At 42.0% G+C, this 18015-nt stretch overlaps 1 protein-coding gene across 6 annotated transcripts in view; it reads left to right on the forward strand.

Annotated features, from left to right (window-relative positions):
- PTPRO (protein tyrosine phosphatase receptor type O) overlaps nt 1-18015 on the forward strand; it is a 922864-nt gene that overhangs the window by 640969 nt on the left and 263880 nt on the right. For all 6 annotated transcript variants that reach the window (XM_085652640.1, XM_085652641.1, XM_085652636.1 and 3 more), the window contains exons 8-9: nt 9843-9963; nt 14837-15030. In XM_085652640.1, coding sequence (XP_085508766.1) covers nt 9843-9963; nt 14837-15030 — 315 coding nt within the window. The remainder of the gene's footprint in view (nt 1-9842; nt 9964-14836; nt 15031-18015) is intronic.

Consider the following 18015-nt stretch of genomic DNA (forward strand, 5'->3'; position numbering starts at 1 on the left):
GCAGGGTCCAGCCTCACTTACACCTCAATAGGCTGTGTTCGGACTCCACACAAAGGGCTGTATACCCCTGTAGTTAGTCTGGAGCCAGGGCTGACAGAGCACAGCATCTATACACTTGAAAGGCATGCCTCTAGAAGCTTCTCCACACTTCAAAGGCACAACTGTGTATGAAAGAAGGACCTCAGTACACTTCTTGACCTGTGGATACTCTGCCAGAAAGAAGGACTGCTTTGCTGCTACAAAGACTGCCACTCTGCTGAACAGCTGCTTTACAAGGCACTGCTGGCCTGCTGGGCTGGCCTGTTGCTTGCTGCCCTCTTGCCTGAGGTAGAAGGACTTGACCAGTAACTCCATCTTGAACTCAGGATGATGCCCTTCTTGCTGCCCTCTCCAATGCGAACAGAACTCTTGGCACAGAACTTGAGAATGTAAATATTCAACAGGAATAATCTGGGACTATATCCGACCTGCCCTCCTTCATGGCCAGACTAGACTTTTGACTTTGACCCAGTCAACACAACCAGATATCCCCAGTGGGTGCTTTATGCTTTTACAGTTTAGTTTTTTAGGAATTAATAACTCCTGTTTTACTAGTTGGATTTTTGTCGTTTTTGTCTTGTTTTATGTATTAAATTAAGCTCTATTTTCTAACCTGGTGTGGGAACTGTTTGGAGTGTTGGACAAATACTTTCACATTGCCTCTAAGTTATGCCTGGCTGCTCTGTGGCAAGCTACCATGGGGATGAGCATGGGTTAATTTGGGGTTTGATTGTGCCTCACCCTGACTAGGATAGTGGTTGCTGCTTGACCAGGGCTCACACTTCCGTCAACCAGTAACTCAATTTCTAACAGAGACCAATATCCATCAGATAGTCAAAGGAGGTCATGGTATCCTAGATGTGGGAACTCTGTTAGCATGAAATCTATCCTTCTTTGAGAATTCCAACTGCAATCCAACTATACCAGTGTTAGACATATGGGTCGCTAGCTGGCAGTGGTATGCACCCTGTCGAACTTGTGACCCTTCGTTCTAGTCAGGGTACGGGTGTTACACAACCAAGATAACCCCTGCTTAACCCCTAGGTAGCTTGGCACAAGCGGTCAGGCTTCTCTCAGAGGCAAGGTGTATAGTTATTTGTACAGAACACACACAGTAACATAGTGAAAACACAAAAAATTTGACAAAACACCAGTTTAGAAAAATAACCAATCTTTATCTAAACCAAACAAGACCAAAATGACAAACATCCAACATACATAAATCAAAATATCACTTTTAAAAGGTTCAGGCAATTCTGCCTATTGAACTCCATGGATGAGGTGATTTTACACAAAGTACCTTGGATGCATCTAAATACACAAGGAAAAACAGCCACAGAGGAGGGAAGCATCGGAAAACACAGCAATGCGTCAGTTCTTGAGTTCTTGAGAATGTGAGGCGCCAGTTCTGCTGCATATAGGAGAAATGTTGTGTCGGTTATGGACTGTAAGGAGAAGCGATGCGTCAAAATCTGAAGACGGTTCTGGTCTGTGGGTGATGCAGTGGAAAGCCTGGCGCACAGGTGTGATGCGATGAAATCCGGATGTGCTGGAGGTCGAGACGGTGATTTTTTTCAGCTGCACAGCAGGGCCTGGGTCAGAATAAGTGCGGTGGTCTTGGACGTTGGAGACACGATGCACTGGACTCAGACTGCGGAGGTTCCTCAGGCTGTGAACTGGCACTATATTGATTTTTTCGGCCGCACAGCGGGGGTGCATGAATACTTCTCCTGCACATTGGTGCTGCATCAGAAAAACAGGCGCTGGAAGGGCACCACCTGGTAGGTCAGAATTCCCAGCAGTGGAGTTAAGGGATGCTGCAGGGGAAGTCTTTGATGGCCCTGAGACTTCCAACAGGATGCAAGCACACACAGGTGCTTGGAGAACCTTGGAAAAGCAGGATTCAAGAAAGCAAATTCCAGTTCTGTCACTGCCCACACACAGAAACCCAGTTCTGTCACTGCCCACACACAGAAACAGCAACTGCAGGCCAATCCAGCAAAGCAACACAAAACAACGGGGCAGTACTCCTCCTGACAGCTCTTCAGTTCTTCTTCGTGGCAGAGTCCTCACTCCAGACGTGTTCTGAAAATGTGGGTCACAGGTCTAAAACTTATACCTTTTTTGGCCTTTGAAGTAGGCATACTTCAAAGGAAAGTGTGTGTTGTCTGCAAGATCCTGCCTTGCCCTGCTGTGGCTCCAAACATGCAAAAAGGGGGTGGTGACAGACTTGTAAGAGGCCAGGCACAGCCCTATTCAGGTGTCAGTGACAAACCCTCCCACCTGTCTAGCTCAGGAAGGCCCATAAGCCTGGTGATGGGCCATCAGGATATGCAGGCACACCTTATCTCCCTTTGTGTGACTGTCTAGATTGAATGTATAAACAACCCAGCTGTAAGTTTAAACAAAGACGTTGATTCCACAGGCAGGCAGAGGCACAGGATGGTAACGCAAGAAAATGCCCACTTTCTAAAAGTGACATTTTCAAACTCACAAAAACCACCTTTCCTATAAGATGTGTTTTTAAATCCTGAGGTCAGAGAGTCCAAACTCCACATCTCTAGCTCTACCCAATTAAAAGTTACACTTGTAAAATGTTACAAGGTGTCTCCAATGACGACCTATGGGAGAGCTAGTCCTTGCAATAGTGAAAAAGGAAATTAGCAATATTTCACTATCAGGACTTGTAAAACACACCAGTACATGCCCTACCTTTCACATACACTGTGCCCTGCCATAGAGGTACTCAGGGCCTACCTCAGGGGTGCCTTATATATAGTAAAAGGGAAGGTTTGGGCCTGGCAAGTGGGTGCACTTGCCAGGCCGACATGGCAGTTGAAAACTGCACTCACAGACACTGCAATGGGCTACTCATGTGGGTGGCACAACCAGTGCTGCAGGCCCACTAGTAACATTTGATTTACAGGCCCTGGGCACACACAGTGTACTTCACTAGGGACTTACCAGTAAATTAAATATGCTAATCATGGCTAACCAATTTTATATATATATATATAAATATATATATATCCAAACACATAGAGTTGTCCCCAAGAAAGAGCCCACAGCGGAAAGGTAAGTTCTTGGCGTTTTATTGATGTAAGCTGCAGTCTCTCAGACAAAACGAGTCTCCTTCGTGAACAAGTCTTTAACGCCGACGCGTTTCGTGCGCTGCACGCACTTCTTCATGGGCAGACTCAGGAAACAGCAAAGACATGCATCTCCCAGCGCTTAAATCACCTGTAACACTCGTCACAGTGGGCGGGGCAACCCCGTTGCCTTCTGGTCTTGGTGGATAAATGATTTCCAGTGAATTTGCATGCGTGCTGCTGATGATTCAAATAAAACCACAGTGACCCCTGGGATCAACAAGAAGGCAGCAGAGACGGGCACTGAGGAGGCCAATCTATGGCTGAAACGCGTCTGCCCTATGTTTCAGGGACATCTATTGCCAGCGCGAAAAACCGTTAAATCTGTTGCTTATTCCCCGGAGCTGTGTCACACTCTTTTCTTGAGTAAGAGAGAATCAGGACTTCATGTTTTACCAGCTTGCAGGTGCTGGTCTTGTGACACGCCCTCTCGGTCTGGAGAGACGCGGTTTACCTGCAACCTTTGGTGGATATACATATATATATATATATATCCAAAGACTACTCCCACCAGCCTTGAAGGTCCTTCAACTGCCAAAGAAGTAAGTACACGAGCCTAAGAATAGTGCAAATTTTCATTTAATGCCCAGAGCGACGGCCATAACGTTTCGGCTCCGTGGAGCCTTGTTTACATGACAGCGTGTAACTCGTGATGTCACATATTTAAAGTGATACGGCTGGTCACATGGGGGGAATCACATGGGTATAACGTCATAAACAGAGAGAAAGTACAATTAACTCCACGGCAATGAATTCGAGTGATCAAATTACAGGCTAACACATTGTCCATATCTATAAGCTTTCCATATGCAATATATGTATCTTACAATGTCGGCATGAATGCCTGATGCCTGTAGAAAATACAATGTAAACATTTGACTACTCCTAAAAATTAAACATGAATAGTGCCAGTTGTACAAGGATAACATAATTGCCAAAAGCGGATAAACAATCTGTTTCGGTCAGTCTTCAACAAATAATACAATATTCCTCATAAAAATATAAATATTATGATAAAAGGTATTATGTTAAAAAATCCAGGTTACCCCACGGACCATTTAATTACAAAAGTGATGAGTGCAATCTATATAAAAAAACTATTGATAAAAAATGAAAAAATAAAATTAAAGTGCCTGTGCTTGAAATGATTGGAAGAATACATTTCTTAAATAAGACAGTTACAGAGAGAGGAACCCGCCCAGTGTAACCCAAGGACAGAATATTCAGGTTATAACCCTTATATAAGGTTAATGAAGCACACAAATAAATTAAATGAATCCGAAACCAGATTTACTTATGTCTGTTAATAAAGTTGGTTTATGCAGAGTAAGGCTGCGGTGAGACCTGTCAATTACAAAGTTGATTTTAGTACAAACTTGGTGTGGTAAGTTTATGGATGGAAATCCAAAAGCAGTATGGTTTCAACAGAAAGGACACAAAATTCCATAAAGGAATGGGGATGTGCAAATACGCAAATTTCACAAATATAAGTGCAATTTGTCTACAATAAATGGTAAAATACCAAATAAATAACCTAAAATATATAAAAAATATATATTACAAGAGGTTAAGACAAAAGACTTAAAAATGTTAAAATGCTGTTATGTACACATCAGATAAAAAAGTTGCCCAAATAGAAACCACCGCTTATAAAAACTTAGTTCGTGGGGAGACTTGAAGAGAAACCACTCATATAGTGTGCCCACTGAATAATGTTCTACAATGACAGGGTAAAAGAGACAAGGAAAAGGCTAGTGGGCAACATTATGCGGTACTGTGTGCTTAACCCAAACATGTATGCAGATCCTCCGTTATGTTCAGTCCTGAAGGAACCTTGGTGTTGAGTTGCAAAATGTAGCGGGTTTCCAATTTGCGGAGATTGGACTCACGATCACCACCCCTCCTGCTCGGTTCAATACAATCAATAACAAAATAGTTTAGACCCTTATTGTCACTATTGTGAATCTCTCTAAAGTGGCGAGCTACGGGGTAGGTGTTGTCCTGGTTAGAAATCGCACGCAGATGTTGCAAAATGCGTTTATGGACCACTAGTTTTGTGCTGCCCACATATCTCAGGTTGCAAGGACAGGTAAGGACATAAATAGCAAACTCGGTCTTGCAAGTCAGTAGTTTGTTGATCCTGTGCTGCTTGTTACTGAAGGGATCAGTAAAAGTTTTGGTGTTGACCCCATGGGAGCAAGCTTTGCAAGTTTTACACTTGTAAAAGCCATTGTTAAATTGTAACCAAGACTTATTGTCAATGGATTCTGGATTAGTGTTGACCAAAGCTTGTCTCATCGTAAGGGCTCTGCTGTATGTGATGGTAACCTGCTGGGGAAGCATAGGACCAATGACAGGATCACTGCGCACGATAGGCCAGTTCCTATTAATGATTTTACGCAATTCTGCATGCTGTTTGCTAAAGCCCATGATGATTCTGAATGTATTTGATGAGCTTATGTTAGTCTCCTCTAGATTGTTGTGCAACGTGGTGCTACTGGTAATACCACTAATGGGTTTTAACAGTTCACTGCGATTATGTGCATTGGCTTTAACTATAGCACTTTCAATGATACTCTCAGAATAACCTCGCGCCTTGAATCTAAGTTTGCTTAGCTCTTGTGCTGTCTTGAGATCAGTATCATTACTGCAAATTCTGCTCAAGTGCAACATCTCCCCATAAGGTATGCTATTGATGAGGTGAGGTGGGTGTGCACTGGTGGCGTGGAGGGTGGTGTTACCAGCAGTGGGTTTACGATAAAGCCTAGTTTCTAATGTACCAGCATTGGTGTAGACCTCAGTGTCCAAGAATGTGACATTTGTTTGGCTATATGTAGCAGTGAACTGAAGGTTGAGATTGTTTACATTGAGACTCTCAATAAACCCATGGGCCTCATTCAATGATCCTTTCCATACTACAAATAAATCATCAATAAATCGCAGCCAAACTATAACATTGTCATTTAGGCACTGGGTATACTCTTTCCGAAGAATCGTCTCCTCCCAGTAGCCCATGTGGAGGCAGGCATAGCTGGGTGAAAAGCTAGCCCCCATGGCTACGCCCCTTAATTGCCGGTATAACAAACTGTTAAACATGAAATTGTTATTGAGGAGGCAGAATTCCAGCATCTCAATAAGCATTTGATTGTGACTAGCAAACTGGGGAGGTTTACGTGATAAAAAGTATTTGGTGGCCTTGATACCGTCATTGTGACCAATACTGGTGTAAAGTGATGTTACATCCAGGGCTACCATCCAATAGTCATCTCTCCACTGGATTCCATTGATTTTACGAAGAAAGTCCCCTGTGTCCTGTACATATGAATCTAATGATTTTACAAAATCCTGTAGAAAATAGTCAATGTATTGAGACATTTTTTCACAAACACCATCATGTGCAGAAATGATTGGTCTTCCAGGAGGTCTGACAGGGTCTTTGTGTATCTTGGGGATGAAATACAGTTTGGGGATGACTGGGTTATCCTTTTTCAGGAAGTTGTATTCAGCTTCAGTTATGAGCTTATGTCTTTTCCAGTTGGTCAATTTATCAAGAATCTCCTTATTTGAAATTACGATGGCCGCTGCCGTTGTTCGGGTATAACAATTCCTATCGTTGAGTTGATTAAAGGCTTCATGGTCATAAAGTTCCTTGTAGCGCCGGGATAAATGATTTCCAGTGAATTTGCATGCGTGCTGCTGATGATTCAAATAAAACCACAGTGACCCCTGGGATCAACGAGAAGGCAGCAGAGACGGGCACTGAGGAGGCCAATCTATGGCTGAAACGCGTCTGCCCTATGTTTCAGGGACATCTATTGCCAGCGCGAAAAACCGTTAAATCTGTTGCTTATTCCCCCGGAGCTGTGTCACACTCTTTTCTTGAGTAAGAGAGAATCAGGACTTCATGTTTTACCAGCTTGCAGGTGCTGGTCTTGTGACACGCCCTCTCGGTCTGGAGAGACGCGGTTTACCTGCAACCTTTGGTGGATATACATATATATATATATATATATATGTGTGTGTGTGTGTGTGTGTGTGTGTGTGTGTGTGTGCGTGCGTGTGTGCGTGTGTGCGTGCGTGCGTGTGTGTGTGTGTGCGTGCTTTTACGTTAATAAAATTCAAAGATTTGCTCCTGGGAGGTCTGGTTTGAGCAGAAAATGCCTCATGGAAACTGTGAAACTAGATGTGTGCTGCAGGCACGTGATGTGCTACCAATGTCCATTGTGCAATTTTAGAAGCTGTATGTACAATACACTGAGCTTGCTGAGAATGTGCTTTGGTCTCCTTAGGATGCTGAGGAAGTTACTTCCACTCTTGACTTCAGACCGCAGGAGATCTGTGGTCCAGGCATTGGTTACTTCAAGATTGTACTATGTGAATATACTCTACCTTGGCCTCCCAGAATATCTTCTCAAGCATCTGCAGGTGGCTCAAAATGCCGCCGCCAGAGCCATTCTCAGGCTTAAAGCTAGAACTCATATGTCCCCATCTCAGAGCGTTCCATTGGCTCCCAGTAAAGAATAGAATCAGATTTAAGGCCATGGTGCTTTTCTTTGAAGCCTTTCATGGAAAGGGGGCTAGGTACATTTGCAGAAGGATCGCCCACTATGTTCCTTTCAGAACTCTGAGATCTTCCTCGATGAATCTAGCAACGGTCCCTAGAATTTCTCACGCCCGGGCAGGGGGATTCTCGTTTGGGTTCCTCGGTGCTCAAGCCTGGAATGCGCTTCCCGCTTCATTGAGAGCGTTGTCAGATTTAGCCACTTTTTAGGAGGCTCCTCATAACTCTGCTTATCAATCAATAATGTAAGTTGCCATTAGCTTTTTGTGTTCCTCTTTTCCCTTTTCTTTTCTCCAATTGAAGTTGGTGTAGGGGGTTTGCTCCCAGGGCCTTTGATGCGCCGGGACACTTTTTTGAGTAGCTGTGCGCTATATAAATGCCTTTATTCATTATTCATTCATTTATTTATTCATTGTATCTTTTGCATAAAAGGCAAAACATGACATACATTTTTCACGTAGATGACCCTGGGCATAGTTCATCGTCAAACCTGTAGTACTCAAGAGAAGAACCTGTCATTTTCATCAAGCTGACCTCTACACTACTGTATTGCATCCAGCACACGTGTTGGATAACGTCCTCGTGTACACAGCACTGTCCTCTTTGAACTTTGGTTATATTGCAAATGATTGCTGCAAAATTGCTATACAGCTGCACACGTTATACAATCTAGCTCCTGCTCGCGGACTGCAGCTGAAATGTATGTTTTCCAGATCAAGACGCATTATTCACATATTGAGTATAGCCATGAAGTCCGGTGTCAGTCTGCGAATAACTAATAGACAAAATTATCTATTAGTAGGCTCCCTCATTATGATCATAAACTGCAGCGTAGTAAGACTGGAGGGGTGTAGGCTTCAGATTTTCGGACAATCAGGCTTCCATGTAATGTGTAAAGATTTTATATGACAAGCATGGTGCATTAGGGGGGACCAAGGGGCAATGGAAAGGGAGAGGAATGCAGATTAGAGGAAGTACCAAGGGAGAAAACACAATATTTTGTTAAATAACTAATATATTTGAGGACTTTCAAAACAAAGGAGAGTGTGTGTGTGCTTTTTTATCTGTGTGTATGTAAATCCTGCTGAAATCCGACTGACATCTCAAAATACCCAGCTGAAAGCACCTATGCCCAACTGTTTATCAGAAAATAAATATTTTGGAGGGAGGTGTAACACCCCAAACACTGCCCCCCTCCCCCGAAGCTATGCCGCTGCCTATAAAATAGATCAGTAGTTACTTAATTCACCTACTGCAAAGATCAGCTTCCTACACTGAGCGGCTTATTTCTGAAAGCCCGGCACCACTTTTGCACCACATAAAGTGGTACATGTGTGATGCAGTATTCTCTCTCAGATTTATGAAGCCACGCAAGGCCAGCCTGCATGGCCTTGAGTTGCCTCATAAATCTTAAGTTGGGCAAGGCAGCGCAAATTCACTGAGATACCTTACTCTGCGCCCGGTAGGAGTTCCTTGGGCATTGCAGTTGTTTTCCCCACGCAACACTCATGGAATTTGGAGAGGTGAGGCATAACGAAGAGATATATTTATTTCTTCTCGCATTGTGCTCTTTCTATGTGTTCTGCATTTTGCACACATAGAAAGAGGAAAACGCCTCTTAGGATTGTTTTTGTGCGGCAAGGTGCCCCTTCCTGCACAAGAACAATCTTGCCTGCAACGGAGTCACCCTTGGGCACCTACTTTGGCGCCAGGCTGCCAAAACGGCACCAGCGCAGAGAGAAAGTACAGGAATGCACGGTATTGCTTTAATACGGTGCATTCCTGCCCTTTCACCTTGGCATAGGGCAGTGCAGCAAGGTGCCATGCTGGGCTTTCCTACGCCAAAATCCCATAAATATGCTCCTCAGTGTTTCATCCATTTGAAATCAATAAAATAGGCACAGCCAAAGTGATTAATAGGTAGTTAAGGCCCAGAGGTTTGGTGAACAGATAAATATTAATAATCCTATTTTAAAAATTAGTATAATTAGTATTAGTAGTAGTTGTATCATTTTGCAGTGGGTAGAAATTGCAAACGACCAGAAGTATTCCAAAACTACATGCGTACATTCATATATTTTCCTCTCACGCAGGTCAACATGACGAGCAACATTATCGATAACCTGGTTCCAGGTGCCCAGTATCAAGTGACGATTTATCTGCGGAAAGGCCCTTTGATTGGCCCACCGTCAGACCCTTTAACATTTGCTATTGGTAAGTTCTCCACGCATCATCTCTTTTGTTGAAATAGTGCAGAGTTGTACTTTTGGTCAGGTGGGAGTGCCAAATGCATGTGCCAAAATCTTTCTTTCCTTTTATTTAATAATTTGGTTTCTCTTTCACCAGATGAGCATGGTAGGGAGGAGACAACAGTATCTCATTACTGTCCTAACTTGATAACGAAATTAGGCTTGATTTCTATACCACAAGTGGAAATCTCAATCCATCGGTTATATTACGAATTATTCCTAACAGCTCCACTAACACCATTATGGTCTTGGGACAACAAATTATTTGCACCTCCCAGAAAAAAATAAGATATCCTCTACTGTTAAAAAAAGAAAAATCATCTAGAAACAGTAGAAGCCATTAGGCGCTTGTTACCAGCTCAAAATGAACCTCAACTCAGAATTCTCTGTAGCATTTTAGTGTTTGTCCCAACCCCACTTGGCAGGATCTGTAACTGGTCTGCTGGAATCTCCTCCAGGGACTTCTACATACAGACGCCTTGTCTTTCCTGTAGACCTGCTACACTGGATCTTCCTCCCGCCTTGGTGATGTCTAATCTGGTTTTAGGTGTTTCCAACCTATTGCAAGCACTCTGTAAATTTCTGTACTCATCATCATCATCGGAAAAACTTTATTCGGTTTTTGCTTTCAAACCATAAAAGTTGCATTAACATAAAACAATTTAAATAAAAATGCATAAGTTAAGATAACAACCAATACAGCAGTTGAAATTACATGGAATAAATAAATTAAAAAAGCCTGAGGAAATACTCTTTACACATCCATATAACTCCTAGATTTAACAGTGGCTTTTAAAAACCCTACTATAAAAAATATACAGTCCTCTTTCAATAATTGCAGGTACAGAAGTGCCGGTCGAGCCTGTCTAAAATTCATTCTTTTTAAAATAGGAACCAGAAAGCGTTTACGCGGAATTTCATATAATTTACATAAAAACAGGAAGTGCAGCGTATCCTGCGGAGACTGTCCGTCGCAGCCGCAGGGCGCTAGCTCTTGACCTCTATTAAAACCCTTGGGTCTGGCGAGAAAAAGATGAAAAAGTTTCAACCGCAACCTGGTTAACAAAAATTTCTCATGTGTGGACAGAGACCCCATGGGGTAGGGTTCCGTCATGGGGGTTGTTTTAAGCATTAAATACGTCCGCACGCTAGGTTTCAACACCTCCTTGGCTAACCTTTCCATTTTCCTCAGTGACAAAAAGACTAATTAGGTCGAATCCACATCCTTCTTTGTAATAACATCAGGGTTGGCAAATAAGTCCCCCCGCCCTAACCCATCAAGGCCACAGAATACGAGCCGAGTTGTTCTGAGACATGGATTCTCTTGGGATCAGGTGGGTGAGAGAAAGATCTTTATTTAACCAACATTTTAGCCAAAAAATCAGGGTTCGCAAAGCAAGTGCATCACTTAAATAGGGAACCCCCAGTTCCTCGTGGACCGCTAAATTAGATGTGCCAAGGGGAACACATAGTAAGCGTTTCAAAAAATCATTTTCCGCTATCTGTTAGGTTTCTGCAATAGTGTATCCCCAAATTTCACTGCCATAAGAAGCTATGGCCAGGCTTTTGGCCTGATACACTTGCAGCATCGCTCCTGTTGGTTTCAAGTTTGGTAAATGGGTTACTCATCACAAATAGGACGGATATCTTGTCCGCTGTATTATGAGTCCCATTATATCAACTCGCAATACGGCAGGCGAGACATCCTTCACGTTTCTGATGGAGTAACCTGTCTGCCAAACTCGTAATCAGGCTCCAAGTGCCATTTTCCTACATAGGGTATGTCTGCCCCTGTTGTTAATGGTGGGACATCAGCCTCTTTCTACTTTGAACTGGTCTTCAAGTACGCTGAAGGAGGGAAGGGGGCAAAGCCATCTTTGTAAGTGATAAGGAGTGTAGCAAAATATTTTCCCCCTATCAGAATCTCAAAAGTAACAACATCTTTCTCTACAAACAAAAATCTGTGGTCTACTAAAATGCTCCAAGACAGAGAACGCTCTTTTATTCAAAGATAGCAAGCCTCAAATTCCACATCTAAGGTCAGGAACTAAATGTCGGCTACCCCTATATTGATGTCCTTTCACTGTTCAGCATCTTCTGTGTTTTAACCCACGCTAGTGATGCTGTTTTAAAATTAAGCCTGTTCAGCTGTTTTCCTGCTCACAGTTAATTTCCAGGCTGCAGTGTCAAGAGTCCCACAGATTCTGTTTTATTAAAAAAATAAGTTTACAGTGTCCTTGAATGGCAGTCAGAGGTCACGAGATGTCACTTCCAAAGCTGGAATCCAGGGTTCAAAAGAATGTGACCTTAATGGTGCTACTCCTACCATTTTGGCCAGTGGCACCACTGTGGGGTGTCATAGAACCCCAGGGCTGCAGAGAATAATATATTATCAGCTCCTGAACTGAAGGGCCGTAGATGTTCATTGAATTCACCTCCATCCACTGGACTCTGTTTCACTGTCCAGTTGTAAGGCTTTATGTGTTACAATTACCCGAGTTGCTGCAGGTTAAAATGCCAAAGATGAATCTCGGAAATCAGAGGTATGAGCGTTTTGTAACATTAAAGTAGACAGGGCTTATGGTGAGGATCACAAGCTTGAACATTCAATGGAATGGGAGAGCGTAACGATCGTATGTGTTTATTATTTATTTAGCCTTTTGTATATCATGTACAAGGTGCTAAAGCATCAGAGAGCTTCGCATAGTAAAGGAACAGTTTCCTATAGGGAGACAGATACATTGATTAATGCGTCATATCACATAATGGTACTGTCAAGAGGCAGAGCACATTATGTAGTGAGCCTGTCAGAGAAGTAAAAGTAGATAGCCAAACCCACAGCCGCTAGAAATCAAAAGTGCAGAAAACAAATCCAAGCCTGAATCTTACCCAAAAGGTTCAACCATAGACGTTTTAAAGAAGGGGCAAAGTGGTCTCTGGCCCAGGGCCCCAGCCTTTCAGGGGTGTCTTGGAGATCCAGTTCTGTTCTGCAGAGAGTCTTGCCCTGATGACCTTAAATAATTCGTAGATTGTTTTAACTATCATTTTGCTCTAATTTATTTTTTGATATGATTGATGTGTGAGAGTCTACTACAGACATTTTGCAGAGAAATGTTGTGTTTATGTTTCATGCAACATCCTAGTGGCGTAGCTAGACTAGGTGACGCCTATGGCTGTCCCTGTGGTGTCCGCCCTGTGGCTGTATGTAAGAGTGTGTGGGGGGGTGCTGGTGATACCTGTGGCGGATGCCCTGAGGCCGTCTTGTGTGTAAGAGGGGACTGGAAATGCTGCAGGTAAGAGCGGGGGGAGGGAGGCAGCTGCCCCCAAAACTCGTGTCACCCGGGGCGGTCAGTCCCTTCGTGCTATACCACTGAAGCATTCATAAAAACAATTCTTTTAGATCAAAACAGGACCTCAATTATCAAAAATGAGTGTGGGTCACATAGATTATTTGCAGTCATTTTAGTGCTCTGCTACTGTATTACAATCTTGAAAACACATCCCTATTCCTGAATTTTAGATGCAAACACATTTAGAATTGGACAAGCGTGCCTGTGCACTGTCAGTGACCTGGCCAAAGAGGGCATGAAAGAGCTGAAATTGGATCATACTTTTCCAAACAGAGGGCCCCAAAATACATTTGGCCCAGGACCCACAAAATCTTTAAGATGTCCCTGTGTTCAACCTCTTTGGTGAGATTTAAAGCCTGTATGAATAACCTGCACATAATAAGGTTAGCACCCCTTAGGCACAGCTGGACTTGCCTTTTATTCCACTTCCCATTTCCCCGTTGAGCTGTTGCCCGCCTAATGGAGGCTGGTTTGGAGAGCCCCGCCCACTTAATGATGTAAAATAAGGCAGTTTTTAATGCAATTATCTGTGTCCAAGCATAGCAGCAATCTCTCATTGGGAGCGGTTGAGTTTAGGGAGGATTAAGTCAAAATAATGTTGCTATTACCCAAATCTATGATTTTGGTTCTATTTAAGTGAGACACTATTATTCAGAAGCAAATCTACAAATGGTTCTGTTGTGTAAGCACCATGGGGTGCTAGTTTAGAATCGAAACGTCGACGTAAAACTATCTCATGCCCAGGCTCACTATAGCTAATCATTTATGGGGATAGCTCAAGCTCAAGTGGAAGACAGGAGAAGGGCAGAGAATTTATGTTATTGTTTTGTTTGTTTTTGCATTTGAAAGGCCACTCATTTCACGTTGTGTCACCACAGTCACCCATTGAACTGTCTGCGTATTTGTTGTGTTTTTTCGTCGTAAGGCAGCTTGTATCTATTTTCTGTGCAAAGTGCTTACAAAATTAAAAAACTGAAAAATCTGAACAAAATAAGTAATACATTTATATGATTTTGATAAATTGTTGTAGGTGTGGTACATTCATCATTGTTTAGTGCTGTTCAATAGTGATTTTGAAGGAATGTTTTGGTTCTAAACTAGCACCTCGTGGTGCTTACCCAACAGAACCATCTGTAGATTTGTAATTATACACCCAGGTTCCGAGGGAGACAGGGTGACCCCATTGATATCATTGTCACTATTCAGAAACAGGCAGCACTAAATCACCAAATATACGCTTCACCAAAAATAAAGAACCATCATCAAGCCTTTTGCGGAGTTCTGGATGAGGACTCCAGATGTTCATCTGCCGTCTGGACTTTACCCGGTTTCAAACCCTACCTCATCTGCTTTATATGGGCTAAACCATCAACATTCCCCTATTAATTTACTCTTCTTTGTCTCCGTGTTCATATCTTGAAGTGTTGCAGTACACAGTTAATAGTATGCATCAAATGTATTCAACAATATGTGTATGTTTAATTTTAGATCCTACAGGAATTAAAGATTTGGTGCTTTATCCGGTGGGGCCCACGGCCGTGGTTCTGAGCTGGAGCAGGCCCTCCTATGGGGTATTCCGGAAGTACATGGTGGAAATGTTTTTCTTTAACCCGGTGACAATGACGTCGGAGTGGACACCCTACTATGAGATCGCAGCTACTGTCTCTTTAACGGCATCAGTGGTAAAGTATATGCACACACTCTCACCGACTAACAATAAACATACATTTAAAGTTACATAAACACTGCTGAGAACAAAATGAGAATGGTCTTTAGATGATGTTGAGATACCTGTATAGCAGAAAAATCTATCTGAAGAGTTCATTCTGCAATTTTAAAACCAATTACCTTCTTCAAAGATAGCATCAAAGTTGCAAAGTGCATCCACTAAATGTGTTTCCACATAGGAAAGAAAAGATTTATGGGTAGGAATATAATTGAAAAAAGTAGGGTCATTTTTACTATTTTTTATTTTATGTATTTCAAGTTATTACGAATCCTACTTTTGGGTTCTAAAGTTAGAAATAATACATTATCTTACAATATATCGTTAACAGTGCATGTTTTCAGAATATTTCAATTTGTTTTTAGATTAAGCCCGTAACAATCGTTTTATTAAAGGTTCATTTTATTGCAGTATACAAACATTACAACTAACTTCAAATTCCATTGTTAATCTACACCAGAAGAAACAGCTAAATAAAATAATAATTATTAGCGATTCATTATTGTCAATTGTTGGTATGTGAGCCTTGAGCAAAAATATTCCATGGTGCTGCTTTCCACCATATTTAATGTGTTAGTTTATGGCCAGAAGCTGCAGTAGTTTCCTAGAGTAAAGATTAGTTTGAAAACTGGTACTTAGGGAACCAGGGCACAATCTTTGCAAAGCATTCTAAATGAGAGTTAAAACTTTGAAATCAGTTGCATTTTAAATCATAGTTCTCCAGCCTCATCTTACCTGGCGCTCAGACAAATAACCACATTTGTTTAGCGAACATTACATTCTAACCGCCATATTTGGGGCACTTTAAATTTGATCAAATTGTATGAAATAATGTTCAACTCTGCACTAGCAAATTACAAAATGCAAATAACTGCATTCACCAGCAGTATGAGATGGGTGGTTTGAAATAATGGGGCTACCCTAGATAAATGAAATAGGTGAAAGTGAGCTGACCTAGTGACTGTTATCATCAGTGTATCAAAAGATAAACCTGTTTTCAAAAACTACGCCCAGATTACTGTCAGTTGACACAGGTTTTGGGAAAGGCCCCTGTCTCTTAACCAAATTACAGTATTTACTGGATTTGTACCCAAGTGATAACGTTTTTTTTTTTTACACACAATTGATTGACAGTCATCCAATATCTTAAACATAATTGCGCTTCTAGTCTATCGATGATTGCTCAAGAAGATCCATGATGATCCTAGTATCACAAATATACTTAAGACTGGACTATCGTCCACAGTTAGACTGGCCAAAGGAAGTACCTCGATATTGAACATTTGAAGGGAAAGGCTGGAACCTAAAGAAATACCACAGACCAGAGGATGAGACGTAAATCTAAACTATCCAATCTGAACGATTAATTGATTAAATACCGTTCACGAAAAAGGATTGGATCCAACTGAGAGCATCTCCGACTCCAGTTTATTACACAGCAACCCATGGTCTCCCGAATCAAAAGTGACAGAGGGATCCTGTAAAATCAGAGACTGAATGTCTCTTGCTTTGCAGTAATAGCATTTGTTCTCTCACAAAGAATAGATCAGTTTCTGCTCAGGCCAAACAATGATATTATAAGAGTTCTCCATAGACTTCATTTCAGAGTGAGTCTGTGATCCTAAAGAGAGCGTCCCGATAATTGGGGAAAGCATTATTATAATGGAATGTGTCGAAAGCATTTGGAAGGATTGACCACTGAAAAATTTACTGACTAGGATAATATGCCTGCAGCAGAAAACTGCCTGTTTTCGGCATGCCAAAGGTTTCAAATTATCGTGGAGCCTACCTGTCTTTTCATCTGATAGAGTTTGAGCTACAGAGTAGAACTGATCTGAGCATTAGGGCTTCTTTGGATTGCTGAGAATGGGGCAATCAAATTCCTTAGAATGGAGTCGATAACCAATAGTACAAGATGGCTTTCGAATCTCACACAGAATATGCACTCGTTCAATTCATTTGCAAGGCGTAGAGGGGAAACTGTTGAAGGGAGGCAGGAGAAGGGAATGGGAGAGGGACGGGTGACACGCTGTAGGGCTTAATGTGCCAATAGAATTAATATGTTGTTAGAGTTGGTCACTTGCGCTAGCGTTTCCCTCTTGCTGTCTCTTTATAAGAAATGACATGTGGCTCAAGGTCAGTTCAGATATGTGGACCATAGACCTGTATTTACGACCAGCACAATATGTTTAATTTCTACTGTAGGAACGGGTGCCAAAAAGCTATTTAGTTTTCTAGTTTTTTTTTTTACTATACATGGTCAATATTAATAATATTTGAAGGAGTGAATGAAAAGCTATAGAAACACATCCATGAGGCATCAAGATGGTAGTCTCATTAGATCAGATTTGTCGAAGGTGGAATTCAGGGGCTCACCTTCATACTGAAATGAGAGGGCAATATCAGGACCAGTTAGAGAAGCAAAGGAATGTGGTCATGCATCAGAGGAACAGCTACCAGACTGCATCATGCCATGCCATGTTTTATTTGTGAGCTTACCAGATGATTACATGCCACCAGTCAGATTGTACATCCACAAACCACTTTCATGTAAAACTGTAGTGCAGTTGGTCAAGCTGAGGACAACCATGACCACAAAACCCAGACTGTACCGGGTTATTCAACGAAATCAAGAAACTGGAAAATATTGACTGTCTCATCTGTCTGGATTTCAATGCTATTTTTGTATTTGATATGTTGCTTTTCCAAGTAATTGGTCCAACACATTTAATTGCTCTGTTTCTTTTTTTAGTATCTTCAACTTCATTTTGCCCTTTTTCTCTCTGTTGTTGTGCTTGGCCAGTTTGAATCTACATGGTGTTGAAATAGGTCTGTTGGATTATCTATTCATATAATGCACTTGATTTTCAGGCAGGTTTCAAGATGTCAGGGTGTGGTATTGATCTGGCAATCCTGTTCACCTTCAGAAAGTCCTACATTT

This window comes from Triturus cristatus, chromosome 4_1, assembly GCF_964204655.1.
Source record: "Triturus cristatus chromosome 4_1, aTriCri1.1, whole genome shotgun sequence".
Lineage (NCBI taxonomy): Eukaryota > Metazoa > Chordata > Amphibia > Caudata > Salamandridae > Triturus > Triturus cristatus.